At 40.2% G+C, this 15,680-nt stretch overlaps 2 protein-coding genes across 6 annotated transcripts in view; one reads left to right on the forward strand and one right to left on the reverse strand.

Annotated features, from left to right (window-relative positions):
* The window catches only part of CSNK1A1 (casein kinase 1 alpha 1), a 43,813-nt gene extending 39,084 nt beyond the window's left edge, over nucleotides 1–4,729 (reverse strand). Inside the window, exons 1-2 of one of the 4 annotated variants that reach the window (XM_033095623.1) lie at nucleotides 4,109–4,729; nucleotides 3,383–3,489 (exon numbers count right to left, since the gene is read on the reverse strand). In XM_033095623.1, the coding sequence (XP_032951514.1) occupies nucleotides 3,383–3,489; nucleotides 4,109–4,231 (230 nt within the window). In that variant the 5' untranslated portion in view covers nucleotides 4,232–4,729. The remainder of the gene's footprint in view (nucleotides 1–3,382; nucleotides 3,490–4,108) is intronic. The other 3 variants (XM_033095622.1, XM_033095625.1, XM_033095624.1) reach the window with 3 other exon arrangements.
* A 129-nt stretch (nucleotides 4,730–4,858) lies between these two features.
* The window catches only part of ARHGEF37 (Rho guanine nucleotide exchange factor 37), a 50,613-nt gene continuing 39,791 nt past the window's right edge, over nucleotides 4,859–15,680 (forward strand). The window contains exon 1 of one of the 2 annotated variants that reach the window (XM_033095619.1): nucleotides 4,859–5,052. The gene's annotated coding sequence lies outside the window, so the exon portion shown is untranslated. The remainder of the gene's footprint in view (nucleotides 5,053–15,680) is intronic. The other variant, XM_033095614.1, reaches the window with a different exon arrangement.

The raw sequence follows: 15,680 nt of genomic DNA on the forward strand, positions 1-15,680 counted from the left end.
TATCTCACTACTAAAATAATATTTAAAAATCCAGACACAATCTATCTGAAAAAAAGTCTTAAAATTTCAGAGCTGAAAGTTCAGAGATCAACTAGGCCAGTGACTTTTAAGTAGGGAAACTTGTTCAAACAAAACCCTACCCAAAAGCTCATATTCAAAATTCTTTTTCCAGCAGAAGAGTAGGAAAGGAAACCCTTAAACCTTTCTGTTTAGCACTCTCCTTTCCCACTCCAACAAAATAAGGAAATTATTACTAATAACTTGGTAAAATCTTTTTTAGACAGACCTTAGGGACCGACGGACCCCAGATCACTCAGTCAATACCACTTGGCAGACCTAGAGCTTGGTTATACCATAACTGCTTCTTTAGAGACTACATTAATTCAGTGGCACAAAGAAAGGGGGGGTTGTAACACAAATACAGTAATTTTAATTGAACTCCCAGAGGGCCAATTCACAAAGTCCAAGGATTTTAGTTTCTTAAAAATATCAAGAGACTGAATGTCATCCTCTCCTTCTTGCTCTGTACACTGGACGCTATGCCTCTATGTGACAACAGATTCCTCCGTAAGGCCTTTACATAGTAAGGACCTGATCAGGCAGGTCTGTTAAGCAGGCCAGGGGTTTTTCAGCCCTTGTTTTAGAATATGTCAAAGTATCTTCAAGAAAAGGGGGATGAGGGTGGGAAGGCGGGATGGGAGTTAGTGAAGCACAAAGGCAGCAAAATCTAAATTGTTAGTGTCAACACTTCTAAAACAATGGATAACACACAGATTGCCTTGTTTAATCTACCTAAACAGTCAATTTAATTAAACATTCACCAAGTAAGTATTTATTGAGTATATACACTATATAGGTAATGTGGAAATAGTGGGGAACAAACTGAGGGGACGGGAAGATGCTGCCACCCGAACAAAGAACGCTTATGGAAGTCATTCTTTCTGCTTCAGTGGAAAAAGTTCTCACACTTTAAAACCAATAAACCACTTTTGTGTGTGTGTACTGACTCTACCACTCCTAAAACAAATGTACTTGGTTCCCCACCCTCATCGAATTACTACGTCCTGCCTAAGAGACTACTCCCAGAGGCCAGCCACACACTATTCTTGCATGCCTGCCCCAACCAGTTCACCAAGCTTTTTTCCTTAGAGCCAGATCCTGAAATCCCATCTTCTCTCCCAGGAAGCCTTAACTTGAAAGCCAGGTTAATCTCCCCAGCTCCACTCGCAATTTATAACTACCACAACTCTCTGTGCACACATCTTATAACAGACGCCTATTATTTTGTCCACAAGTTAATTTCCTGTATTCATGTTCTTATTCAGTATATTAACTATTGTCTCTGTTGGTGTGTATCAGTGTTTTCCTTAAATAAAAACTACCAGATAAAAGGGCATGTATTTCATTTGGATTTAGCATGGAAAATGTCAGATGCTCGGTGCTTTTTGAAAATGATTTCAAATACATTAAATTCAACCTGATTTGTGAAATTAAAACCTCCCAAGATGGACAAATCTCAAAAGCATTATGCAAAGTGAGAGAAGCCAGACACAAATGACCTCATACTATAAGACTGCATTCACATGAAATTCTAGGAAAAAACTAGTGATGAAAAGCAAATCAGTGAGCACCAGGGGTGGAAACATGGGATTAAATGAAAAGGAAAGATGTTTTCAATGTTTAGGTTAATGCAGTTGACCATTTTTTATTTTGAGAAAAAGATAGATATTTCAATCAAAATTTTCGTTCTTTTAGGGATGGGAATCATTTAAAAATCTCAAATCTGAATCATCTCAACTATCTCAAAAAATAAACCTGAAACTGTCTTCCAAATAATTTATTACATGTTTTATCATTCAATTTCTCCATTAAAAATTCTATCAACACTGGAAATTTTAAAAGAATAGTTACTTAAAGAATAGTCTCCACATCAGAATTAATGTATGCAATCTAGTTCTTAATTCAAGATTTGAGCAATAGAAATTGGACTAGAAATAGAGGCTACAGTAAATACCATTTCACTTAATTCTCAACTATCTCTGGATTTTTTTGCAAATGTTATTTTTGAGTAATCGTTGGAAAATCACTGGGTTTTAAGCCATATTTTAGTTTCTATTGCAGGAAGAGACTCTTTAATCTCAAAAGTCAAACTACTCTAGGAGTGGCTTCTTAGCTCAGTTAGAGCACGGTGCTAGTAACACTAAGGTTGCCAGTTTGATCCCCACATGGGGCACTTTGAGCTGTGCCCTCCTTAAAAATATATATATATGTATACATACACACACACACATAAAAATATAAATATATATGTAAAAAAGTCAAACTATTCTAAAATCCTTTCAAGTTAACTATTTAAAAACCCAATGTCTTTACTTGGTTATCTTTTATTCTCGTTACTATGTGCCTTCACCAATATCCTGTCCTCCTGCCCAAAAGCCACCATTTCCCTGATATGATGAGTTATTGACCAAGTTAACTCAACAGGTTAAAGTTACTCGTCTAACTGTGGTTCCGTGTAAGCTTTCTTTTAATACAACTGATTTGAGGAAATTTCAACATAGTGCTGTGTTCAAACTGCCTTTGCCATCACCCATAAAAATTTGGTACAGACTGAAATGCAGCCAACACTGCCATTCATGAAAGGGTAATTAACACCTTTGAAGGACTCTGAAGGGTTTTGTATAGTATAATTTAATAATTTCACGTCGCATCCGCTGCAGAGATCACAAACAGGCTGTCATTATGCCATCTCCTTCCTTGAACCCCACCGTCGCCAGCAGCTTTATTCTTGGCTTTTCAAAGGTTTAATCCACTCAGGGCCACTAAAGGGGGAATCAAGGAGGCTTAACTTGTGAACCCAAGCAGAGAAAAGGTCAGGAAAATGCGGTTGAGTCACGTCGTTCCGCCATTTTCTAAGCGGAGGAGGAAGACATGTTGGAACAAAAACACAACAAAAGAGCAGCCATTTCCCAAGCCAGCTCCAATAGCAACGCGATCCGGCCGAGCCCGGTCACTTTGGCACCTTCAAATCCACTTCTCTGGACAAAGCTAAGGACATCAGAGGTGCAGACGTACAGAAAGCAGCCGCCAACCCTTCCGGGTAGCTATCAAAGATGACCTGCAGACTTAACTGCAAATGAAAGCCTCGGGAAGAATGACGGAAGCTCAACGGAGCAGAGTGTAACAAATTGAAATTCTCAACTAAGTTGGCAAACTTACATTTACTCAGTGATTGTGATGACTTATGGCTCAAAGGAAACCATAGGCTCACAGAAACCCAGGTAACTCACACCAAGACCTGGACGCAGCCGGTCCGGTTACCTGCCTCAGCCCGATTTCCCCATTTCCCCCGAGGCTCGCCTGTGTGCTTAGGGGTTCTTACCGTATGTGGGGGATGCCAACCCCACCCTGAAGAATCTTATAGAGTTTGCTCTCGTACAGCAACTGGGGATGCCTGGCCTTCTGAGATTCTAGCTTCACTGCCACTTCCTGCAGGGGGAAAGAGGGGATAATGGCATCAGCATCCTTGGGGATTCAATGTCACTTGGGAAAGCAAGGGGGGAAACGATAGCAAAGCTCCAACTCGCGACTAAAAGGTGAAAGTGAGAGGCTGGGAAGCGAAAGCTCTCTTTGTCATGATAAAACAAGGCAACCAGCCTCAAAGGCCTCTTCGGGGGTAGTGACGAAATCGGCACGTCCTCTAAAGTGCAGGAAAATGATTCATCCAGAAAACGTAGTGAGAGGTTATGGAGGAACCAGGCGATCGGAAACCGTCCTAATTGGAACAAGAAGCCCAGTAGAATTAAATATAGAGAAAAGCAAGGGATCACAGAAATAGGGTTTTACCGTTTTCACCTTAAGCGACGGTTAAAAAGTTCAATTACGGTACATTTTTGTATCGAGCTGGGAAACTTTCCAGTTCACCCAAGCTTTCTATCGGGTTCTTTCCCTTTTAGGGAAAGAGCGTGGGAGAGGTTCCTAAGCCAGGAAAACTGGCTCCCTCTGGGTTCCCCCCAGTGCGTACGTGCGGTGGGAAAAGGTCCGAGCAGCTTGGGGGTTGGGGAGGTGGGGGCGCAGCGTTGTCGTGAACCCCACCCCAGGTGATTACCTCGCCATTGGTGATGTTGATCGCCAGATAAATGTCTCCGAAGGAGCCAGACCCGATCTTCCGTACCAGTTTGTATTTCCCTCCGACAATGAATTCGGCCTTGGAGCCGCTGCTGCTCGCCATCCTGAGAGACGAAGACGGAGGCTGGGGCCAAGCCCCGACACCTCTGAGAGGAGGACGGAGGCCTCTGGGCTCGTCCCCGGAGCAAGGCTGAGGCTGAGGGCGACAGGACGCAGAAAACGTTGGCTCTTGGCGTTACGGGGTCCAGAATCCGCCAAGGGGAACCTGATCACCGCCGATCAGACAGGTTTCTTTTTGCCAGGCCGCAGTTTGTGAGGGGTTCTCGCGTTTACCGAGCTGGGCCACTTGTTTCTGAGCGGCCACCGCTGCCTCGCTTTCGCGGCGATGTCGCGGGCTGGAAAAGGGGCGCGGTGAGTTAGGGCAGCGATACGGCTGCCACCACTGCTGCCGGCTCCCGCCCGGAGGGACCCCTGTCACTCTGCCGACGCCGCCATCTTGTTACTTCGGCTCCAGCCAACGCAAAATGCCCCCAGTCCCCGGGAGCCGCTTCTTCACGGCGCTGAGCACTCTGGGAAAGGGATCTCGGGCGCTAGCCCCGGAGGGTCGGCAGCGAAAGGGAGGGCGGAACCGGATCCGCGAGAGTCGCGGCCCACGCGCCTAGCGTCACCTAGTCACCGCCCAACTGTTCATGCGTATTGCAACCCTGCTGACTGCGCGGGCGCGAAGTGGCCTCTCCTCACCCCCGTCCCGGGCTCACTTCCACTTCCGGTCGTTGACTGTTCCACTCTTGATACCTGTATGTTACCCACCTCCACAGGCGTGGTCTCTGGAAGGCCGCGTGGGCCCAGGCCTCGAGAGCAGTTAGAGAGGAGTCATCTTCATTTTTCATGGAAGATGGAAGCTTCAGGTCTCCTTGGAGTTGGGTATTGACCTTTGCTCTTTGTTTGAGTTGGTTTGATCTTTGATCTTTCCGCCACTCCCCCCTACCGGTCTGCTTCAGCCCAATTTCTGTTTTGAAAGAGGCTGGCGCCTCTGGTGGAGAGGGTGAGAAAAGCATCCTTGAACAGGCTGGATTTGTTCAGGGCTCCCGATTTTAACAGTGTAGCTGATTAGTGTTTAGAATTCTGCTCTCTGCTAAGTATTGGAGACCCTCTTTTCACAGGAGGAGAAAGAGGGAAAGCAGGAATCTTGCCCCCTGTGTCTTTGTGTTGCCCCACTGATACGTTTGATCCCCAAGAAAGGAACCTAATATCTGATTCATAGTTTTAGTGGCAGATACAGTTAACAAAATAAAATTTACAACTGTGAAAAAAACTGCACATATAAGTTGTTTTATCTACCCCCCAAAGAAAACCTGAAGAATCATAGCTTGATCGTGTTGAAAACTGCAGCATTTGACACCCCCAAAATAGGATGGAACTAGAAATAACTATTACAAGATAAAATTGATGATGTTTAAAACTTTACACAGTATATATATATACATATATATATATATATGTATATATATATACACAGAGGTGTCCAAACTGCAGCCCGCAGGCCAACTGCAGCCCACAATCCATTGTTAATTGGCCCGCAGCAAATTCCAAAAATATATTTAGTTTACTTAAATAAACCAGGTGAGGCAATACGTCCTTCACCTGGAGTGAGTGGCCCGGCTGTTTGTGTATTTTACCGCACATGGCCCTTGGTGAAAAACGCTGAAAAAAGTTTGGACACCCCTGATATATAGATACATATGTATATATATTTTTTTGCTTAAAATTGATCAAAAAATTAAATCTTGACTGCATTTTGGTTTACAAAATTTGACCTTCTGAAGTTGGGCTTGGTAGTAGTAGTGATCACAAAAGAAAATAACATGGTTAACTCTGTCATCTGTAATATCAGTCAAACACTGAGGAATGAATTCAACCGTGAGTGAATCAAACCTCAGTTGTAAAAATTTAAACAAAATCTATCCCAAATAATTTCATTAAAATGGAAATGGGGGAAAAATGTAGACTTCACTGCAACTTTGAAAAATGACCACATAATTATGATGGAGTTTATCCTGGAAGATACCCTAATTACAATTTCTCCATGTTACTCTAATTCTGACTTAAATGTGTGTGTCAGCGCTTTAGTCTAAATGTCTTGAATTGGAAAACGGGAAGAGACTTCTCCTAATGTTTAGTATAAAGTTTTGAGGCACTACCAAAACCCAGGCTGACTAGCTCCCAAATCAGCACTATTAGAAATTCTCCTTTGGTGACTCTAAAGCATGTTTGTTTGGCCTACTTGAAAATCTCTGCTGTTGAATTCTGGTTAAAAAATAAATAAATAAAAGCCAAGTGTAAGCCATCCAAAGTTTAATAGATTCCCCCGCTTTTGGAGTTCCCCATGGGGGGGGTGAGGTATACATTAAGGGAGTTTTTGGTGTGGTGAGGATACAAATGCTGGATTGAGGGTAGAGGTATGCATGGAGTGGACTAGATCAGTGATTCCCAAAGGTTTGTGTATAGACGGGCAAGTTTAACAAAGGTTTCCATATAGATATTAGAAAAATAAGAGTAGTATAATGCATTTTTTCTTTCATTTATGTAATTTCAAATTGTACTTCATTCTGAGATTTTTACCTTCCTACATATGTGTCATTAAAGGGCCCTAAAGTGCTGATGGTAGATAGCTGTTTTGTTAATATATTTATTTGGCAAAATCAAGGTTGACATTTTATGTCTGCCCTCTTTTTTTCTTTTTTTGAACTTTTATAAGCTTTTGAAATCCCACATTCTGGGACTCACTAGTATAAATGGTTTTAGAAGCCCTTCCAATCGAGATTCTATGATTTTGTGTATATATTTGATGTGCCTTCTCATTCATTTCCAGCCTGCTATAGTTACTATTCCAGCACTGACAATACCCAGCAAAATGTACTAAAATGCTATATGCGTGGTCATAGCCTTTTCAAATGTGATTTCAGTTGATCCCATCTTAAGGTTTAAATTTGTCAGATTTAAGGACAAAAGTTAAGACTTTTTTAATGTAGAAAAGGAAGTTTTTAGGTGTCGGCTGTGACTCAGCCTTTTCCTTAAAATCATGTGTCATTTATGGTAGCTTTCAGCCTCAGCAATTGAAGAATTACCTGTTTTAGGTGTTGCTGTTTTAAAGTTACAAGTCATTCTCTATTTATTGAATCAGCAACAGCTTTGGTGTAATGGGAGGAGTCTTCTAAAATGTGACAAAATTCAATTCCTAACTCCTGGATTAGATGAATTCACTAAAAATATAATAAAGTATAGGGTAAAAATTTTAGACTTTGAGGGAGATTTAGAGATCATCTAGTTCAACAATCATATTTTTAAATGCCTTGCAATTTACAGAGTGGTTTCACACATACCCCGTTTCCCCAAAAATATGACCTAGCTGGGCAATCAGCTCTAATGCGTCTTTTGAAGCAAAAATTAATATAAGACTCAGTCTTATTTTACTATACTATAAGACTGGGTCTTATAATATAATATAATATAATATAATATAATATAATATAATATAATATAATATAATATGATATAATACCGGGTCTTATATTAACTTTTGCTCCAAAAGACGCATTAGAGCTGATTGTCCGGCTAGGTCTTACTTGGGGGGAAACATGGTATCACTTGTGCCCTGCTAGGACAAAGTGGCTTGCCCAAGATCATACAGATCTTAGTGGCAAAGAAAAGACTAGAACCCCAACCTTTAACCAAAAGAAAAAGGAAAGGGTAGAATGCAAATTGGGGCAATCATGCACCAGTGATGACTTCTGTGTTCATAGAGAGGTCAAGATGCATTGAAAACTTTTTTTTTAAGCCAAGGTGTTTATCCAAGAAAAGGTCACTGGTAATCAGAGTATGTTTTCAGTAAAATGATAAGGACAAGCAGGAGAAGTATAGGTGGATGTTGTAAGGAAGGGAATAAAAACACCAGGGTGGCCTGCCAATCTCTAGAGTTGTTAGGTACAAATAAATAGAAAAAATGGAATGCCTTAGGATGTCAAACACTGTTTCAGGTGTTTCACTGTTCCAGAGCCCTGTGCATAAGCAGCATCAGATAAGTGAGTTAGTGGAGTAACTGAAGAGATGAGGACATCAGAAATGTCCCACTGGGTCAGAGTGACAATGACAGCAGTTCTGTGTCCCTTTCTTGTCTCAGTCCCTGTTCTTTTCCTCTGCATTTGTTGTTCACAAGGTTTTGTTACAGTGGACTGCTGCGTCTATGGTAGCAACTTCAAACACATTTGAGACATTCTGTAAACATTTTATGTAGTCATTAACCATACATTTATTTCAATTAATTTTATTCTTTGAACTTATTTATGCTTTTGACTCATAAGGCTTCGAGACTCTAAAGATTGGTAAATTCCATATGTATGCTACCAGTGACCTTTTAATAATCACATAGGCATATAAAGTGTTTCTTGTTTTTTTTTTTTTTTTGCTTTTTTATGTGACAAATACTCATTTGAAAAATCTGGAAAATTTAGATAAATCAGAAAAAAATCTTAGAGATAATCGCCACATATTAACATTTGCTGTATATAAATATCCAGTCTTTTTTCTGTGCATTGTGTATGTGTGTGTGTGTGTGTGTGTGTGTGTGTGTGTGTTGCTTGTATGTGTTATCTATCAGTGGATATGTGTGTATATGTTTCATTTTATTTCTTAAAATTCGCAACAAGTCATGATAGTGCACAGTTTTGAGACTTGTTTTTTTCATTTAATGATTTGTTGGAGACATGTTTCCATATAAGTAAATAATTTTCCAAAATATCACATTTAATGTCAATATATTAAATATGTATCATATTAACAGAACAACATTTAACCAATCCCAACTGAGTATTCTGGTTATTTCCAAACTTTTGCTCGTATAAACAATGCTTTAATGAATATTCCTGTAGCTAAATCTTTGCTCGCATCCAAAATTAATTGGTTAGCATATATTTCTAGAAATGCTACTGGTCTTAAAGCCCCTTGTATCATGACAACTTCTGATTCTGTTTTGGTACAGTTTGTGATGATTAAACCAATATTCATGGGCTATCCTATCTTCTTAGTCCTTAAGTTTTTCTTTTCAAATTTAAATCCTAATCCTTTCATTCTGTCCTTAAAAGAGATTGTTAGGTTTTCTTTTTTGACCAGCATTGTTGTGAAACCTACTAAACTTGGAAGAGTTCTTTTCTTTGCAACTCCCCTAGTCCCTTCCTCACACATTTCAAAATCTCAAGAATTCTCCAAGTCAGGTTTGTAAGCATGTGCTCATACAATTGAAAATGTCCCTTTTATGGACACAAACAAGACACATTTGTTGTCCATTAGTGAAATAATTGTGTTCTATAGATATTTAGAGTTAGTTGAAAGGGGGTGATTAGTAAGAGGTCAAAGGACTCTCAAAATCAAGAATATGGTTAATCAAGTATGAAAAACAGAATAATCTCATCTATGTTCAAATCTCTCATATTTTGCATGAGCTCAAGAATTTCCACAGAAATCAATATTTATTCTCACAGAAATAAATGTGCAAGTTTTTAGAGATGGGGAGAATCAATATGTCACTAACAAAACTGAGAATAAACAGACTTTACTACAGAAATCTTTTAAATGCTTGAGTTAGGCATTTCGGTGTACTTTGTTAAATGAGAAGGTGTCCTTTTCTGCCTTTTCTGTAAGTAAAATGTTGCCATCTACATTTAGAGTATTAAAGGACCTGGAAGTTTTCCTAACTTTAAGCAAGAGCCCAGGAAACAGTGCCAGAGTTGTGGAAATTTATTTTATTCTAAAAAGAATAGTTTGGAGTGGGAGAGAAGCCAAATTATCCCTTTATTTGGGTATTTAAGGGCTAGGTTAAATGGTGTAAGGAAATCTAAGTAGTCAAGAAATCTGAATTAGTTGCGACTCTACCTTAAATATTTTCCTAGGTTTTAATGTTGTAATTTTTTAAAAGGAGAAATCAGATTCTAAGGTTCTTTCTAGTTTAAAAATACTGTGCTATTTACTGAAGATGACTCCCATATTTTGATGTAGAAGGAAGAAATTAACATGCTCTTTTTACAGCTTCTTAAAATTCACATAATACATGAAACTGATGAGCAGATCCTCACCCATCCTCCTTAATACTTGATTGTAAGGAAAATCAGATTCTCTAACAGTGAAACATAACAATAGAAAGTTAGAAATTAGAAGAGCCTCCCAAATTAGAAAGATTGGGGAATACCTTCTTTTAAATATATTTAAGAAACGCAATACAGTCATCCTTTGGTATCTGCAGGGGAGGGAGAGTTGATTCCAGGATGCCTCAGGACACCCAAATCCAGGATGCTACGTCCCCTATAGGGAATGCTGTCGTATTTGCATATATCCTGTGTGCATCCTCCTGTATCTTGAAATCATCTCTAGATTACTTATAATACCTAATACAATGTAAATGCTATATAAATAGCATTTACTGTATTGTTTAGGGAATAATGTCAAGAAAAAAGTCTGTACATGTTCAATACAGACACAGCCATTGTGGGCCGAACATATGGTTGAATCCATGGATGTGGAACCTGGGGGTACAGAGCGCCAACTGTAATGGTATCTTAGTTTTAGGTAAAGGTAGCTCTCCTTGGAGGTGGGGGAGAGGCCTCACTTAAATGACCTCTGTAGGTCCCTTTTAGTCTAAAAAGAAAAAAAAAACTTGCTTGCTTCTCATAGAGGAAAATCATGAAATGATCTTACTCTTCAACAGTCTTGGCAAGGAATGAGAGTTAACAGTGAAACTCAAGCCAAGTTAGTTTCTTGTCCTTTTAGATGACTGTTTTCACTAGCCCCACCCCTCCCTCTCAGAGATGCGTTGAAGTAATGCCTGAGGCTTTAACTCGTGTCTGCAATGAACATTCTGCACTGTGATATTTAAATGGCAAAGATATGTCCTGACAGGGAGAAAATTCAAATCGTTGCTGTTCCTTGTACTCATTGAATACCTGACTAAGGCCAGGACTTGAAAAGTACTATGAAAGATGAATTGCCTGAGTTTCCGCTGAGTTCCCCCCTCCACCCCCATTATGTTATGCTGGTCAATCTGTCTGACCTGGCAATACTTAGATAATCAAATTATACTTTAAAATTTCTATTTTAATCAGATGAACCATTAATTCCGGGAAATACACTCTCATGAATGGCATTTTGGGGATGTTTGTGTTGGCTATTTTTTTTATTTGGAAGAGTCTTATTAGTGTTTTGGAGTTTCTGCAATTTCTGTGTCCCTTTCTTTCTCAGCCGCTGTTCTCTTCCTCTGCATTGTTCATTAGCGAGGGTATGAAACTGCTCCCTGTGACTCATTATTACTCACTATAGTAATCTACTTTTCTTTGTGAGACTAAATTTGGAAGATGCTTGAGTTGCCATTCCTGAGGAGAGCCAGTCCTAAGAGCACATCCTGTTAACTCTCACCTCTCCATGCGCCTGCATGGATCACAGAAAATGGAATAGCTGCTCCATTTGATCCTGGCGAAATCCAATACCACCCAAAAGACGCTGCAGTGAATAGAGCCAGAGGCTCGATTGGGCAAAAATGGAACTCTGAATCCTAGGGCCCTACTGCACAAAGCAAAGTCAAATCGTCTTTACGTAGCCCTCTACAGTTCATCAGGTATTTTGTGATGCACTAACTCCTGCTTTTCATGACCCGTATTAAAGGTAGATAAAGCAGCTGCCGTTCTATTTGTCTTGCACGCAAGGAAGTGGAATTTCTGGAAAGGTGTGGTGACTTACTCAACGCGCCCAGCTTGTGAGAACGCGCCCCGCTTCACTCCCCTGTTCTGTGAGGTATGCTTGTTCCTCTCACAGTTAGCCTGGCCCTGTCCAGACCCTGTGCCTGCTCGAGGCCTGGATAAGGAGCTAGTTAGCAGTTCCTACCTCAGTACACCCACATTTGATGTAGATCACCCCCTCCAACTGGCCGGCTCAGCCCATCTGCAGCTTAGTTGGTCTGTCCAGTGTCTCCATTTTGCAACTTGGTGCTCAGTCAGGGTCTAGGTTTTGACTTCCAGCTGTGCCTGAACTCCCACACTTTTGAGAGCTGATACCCATCTCCGTGGCTGAGTCTCAAACCCAGTATTCCCTGGCTTTCTAGCTCGTTCCTTGATCCTGGTTATCTAATCTCAGTTATGTACCTCAATCTTCCTGTCCCCACCAGCCATCCCTCCTACACTATGCTGCTTACACCTGCCTTGTCCAGTGTTAATTACTTGTCTTCTCCCCCTGCCAGATTCTGAAGCCAACTGACCTATTCAGTAATAATTGTAGCTATCTACTGGACTTTCCAGACCCTCCTTACTTCCTGTCAGACTCAACCTGATTTGAACTCCTAAGATAACTTACCTGTGTTCTCTAGGCTCTAAGCAAATGATAAACATAAAGCCCTTTATATTTATCTTATAGCCCCCTCTGACCTATGTGAAACGCTTATTTTTAAATATTTTGTTGCTTACATGTAAAATTTCAAATTCTGTTGACCTTCTTAGCCTATATTTTCTTGTCCCACACAATCATTGATTGCATAGCTTCTGCCCTAGTGAAATAGGATATGTAAAAGCACTTTGTTTAAACCATAAACCTCATACAAGTATACCCTGCTGCTGTTATTATTAGGCAATTCAATCCAAAGGTGACTTTTTACCCTTTCTGGTGGAGGGAGAGACTGTCAGCTGAAATAGGAACGTCACAATTATTGTCCAAAGCCCAAAATAAGAGAAGTATAACAACTATGACACTACCACAACTGATTGATTTATGTAGATTATTTCTTTTGACAAGATCACCACTATAGGCTTTTAAGATATGTCACAGGAAACATAACAAATATTCTAGTCTATTCTAAAGGCTTCAGAACCTTCTAATCAACTTAAAGATACTGAGTTTTCAGATGGCATTTACCCTGATTGATTTTCCCATGCTAATTACTTTTAATATGTATACGGTATTATTCTTACCTATATTATTTTATGTCAAAAAAGATTTTGTAGGAAAAGTATTTTCATTGTTTTAAATTTTTAGATAGGAGAGCTGAGGCCCAGAGACCTTTGTTAACTTGCCCAAGTGCACTAAATGAATCCAGTTTTGTACTTAAACTCAGATTTTTCTGATTCCCCGAGAAACTGCTTCTTCATTTCTTCAGTCCATGTATCTCAGAATTGTAAAACACCTTGGGAAGGAAATTGCTCATATATTTCAAGATTAAGTGTGGCTATAAAGACAGGCATCCACTCAGTAGATCGCAGAATATGCCACTGAGGGGTACAGTCAAGAACCTGTGCCACATCATGGTTTTCAATAATTATGTAATGCTGCCATCTTGTGGATATGCTCATTTGCTGTTACTATGTTAGCCTGCATCTATGGCGTAGCATCGTGCATGGCTAGAATTACCTAGTTGAATCTGAACAGTCAAATATTAAATGCCCAGGAAAGTGCTAGAGTCAGGGAACTTAGAATAGTATTTGAGGGGCTCCCCAACTTCCCTGCAGAATTGCCCACTCCCTCCTGCAGCAGACGCTCCTGGCTGCCTACGCAAGAGCGTTCCCCCTTGTCCTTTCCCAACAAACCTCCAGTTTTGTTAAGGCTGCATGATCTATGCTTCAGAGGAGGGCTGGCCCAATGTTGCCTTCATCCATCGTGCCAATCCGTCAGGCAGTGATTGGCTTAGGTGTGGACATGCTAGTCTAGTCAATGGGATAGCAGGAAGAGTCTGCTGGAGAGCTTTTGGAGGGCTTGCTCTCTTGAAGAGACATACAGGCAGAGATGTTCTTTTCGTCTTTGGTCTTTGGTCCTCTACTGGACATTATTGTTTCTGGAGGAGTTGGATTTCTAATACTAGGACCAAAGGAGTCCTGACTAAACAAAGAATATGGTAAAAGCAAAGAAATTCCCCAAAACTGGACTTAAAAAATCAGGATTGTAATGGTTTGTTGGGTTGCAACTTCTTCAGGAACTTCCCAGGTGTAATCTGAAACTTCCCAGCCCCCATGTGCAGAGGGCAAGGAGAAACCGAAGAAAAAGGCAGACCACTCCAGATTGGTAGATTACAGGTTTAATAAGCAATAGAACTTATGAGGCTAAGACAGGACGACCACAAAACGAGTAGTTTCCCGCACCCACCCTGCCAAATTTTAAAAGTTTATATAGAGCTCTTCACTGGGGTCCGTCATATATGGAGGCCTTAACAGAGTCCAGTCATGTACCGTCCAGAGAGTATCATCACCACATTACTATCTCAAGGCTGTGTCCTTGCGCAGCTTCTAGCTTGGGGACAAGTGGCATGCACAGAGAGAGTAGGGAGCCTCCAATTGCCCAGGTCCAGCTCCCGTGTCCAACTGGCAGTCATATGTCTTCTTGATGACCTGAAAGTTAGTTGCTAGAATAGAGGCATTTATTCAGTGATAGAGTTCTAGTAAAGTAGACTTGGAGGGAATCTCCTAAGCTTCAAAGCTAAAGTTCCACATATTTCTACAGATTGAGAACAGGACTGTTCCACAGATACTAAATGGTGTTTCTCAACACAAATTATAAAACTGGCCCAGAGGGTGTATGACGTGATGGAAAAAACCACAGGCTTTCAAATCCTACTGCTCGGATTGCAATCCCAGTTCTCTCACTTCCTAGCAGCCAGCCCCCCCGACAAGTTTGTAACTCTCTAAATCTTGGGTTTCTCATTTATAAAAAGAAGATGGTAATACTTACCTGTTAGGGCTGACTAGCAGAGTACATGGGTATATTTTGGGCTCAATAAAGCAGACATTCTTGTTATAAAAATTTTTATGCATTGCTAATGAGGATACCACAGTAGTCTGTTATCTAACAAAAGTTGAATTCTGCAAAAGACATGACAACCAATAAATCTTGACTTGTCTTTCTGACAATACTTCTGAAAATAGAAATAATTCGCAAAACTTATATTTGGACTTAGTAGAATTTTTAAAAATGGTGATGCTAATTTGGAGAAAGCAGCCACATGAGAGATAGTATATAGTAGTGGACTTGGCTATGACTTGTCACCTATGAGCCGTATAATCTTGGACAGCTTGCTTAATCCCTGTGAGCTTCTGTTTCCTCAACTATAAAGTGCAACTAATATATCATATAAGGTAATTGTCAGAATTAGAAATAATCCATAAATATTTTCTGACATGTATTAGGTACCCAGTAAGTAGCATCTATTTTTATTATTACTGTAGAAATTAGTGGTAGATTTCACAAAGTTGAATGAAAACATAGATATGATCCCAAGACTGAGACTCTAAAAGAGTAGGCAGTTTTTCTTTTAATTTATCAGAAAAGTAGATTGGATTTATTAGGCTCATGACACTGCTCCCCTACTGTGCTGCTAAGTAAGCATTTGGCACAATTCACCTTTTGTCAACCTTTCTTTGCTCAACACTGCAATTGCAAGTGATTCCAACAAGAAAGAAAAGGAGAGGTTTGGGAAGAAAATACTGGTGCTCTAAAGAAGTCCTTTAAATTAAAAGGTTGAGTAATAAGTATGA

Source organism: Rhinolophus ferrumequinum, chromosome 24, assembly GCF_004115265.2.
Source record: "Rhinolophus ferrumequinum isolate MPI-CBG mRhiFer1 chromosome 24, mRhiFer1_v1.p, whole genome shotgun sequence".
NCBI lineage: Eukaryota > Metazoa > Chordata > Mammalia > Chiroptera > Rhinolophidae > Rhinolophus > Rhinolophus ferrumequinum.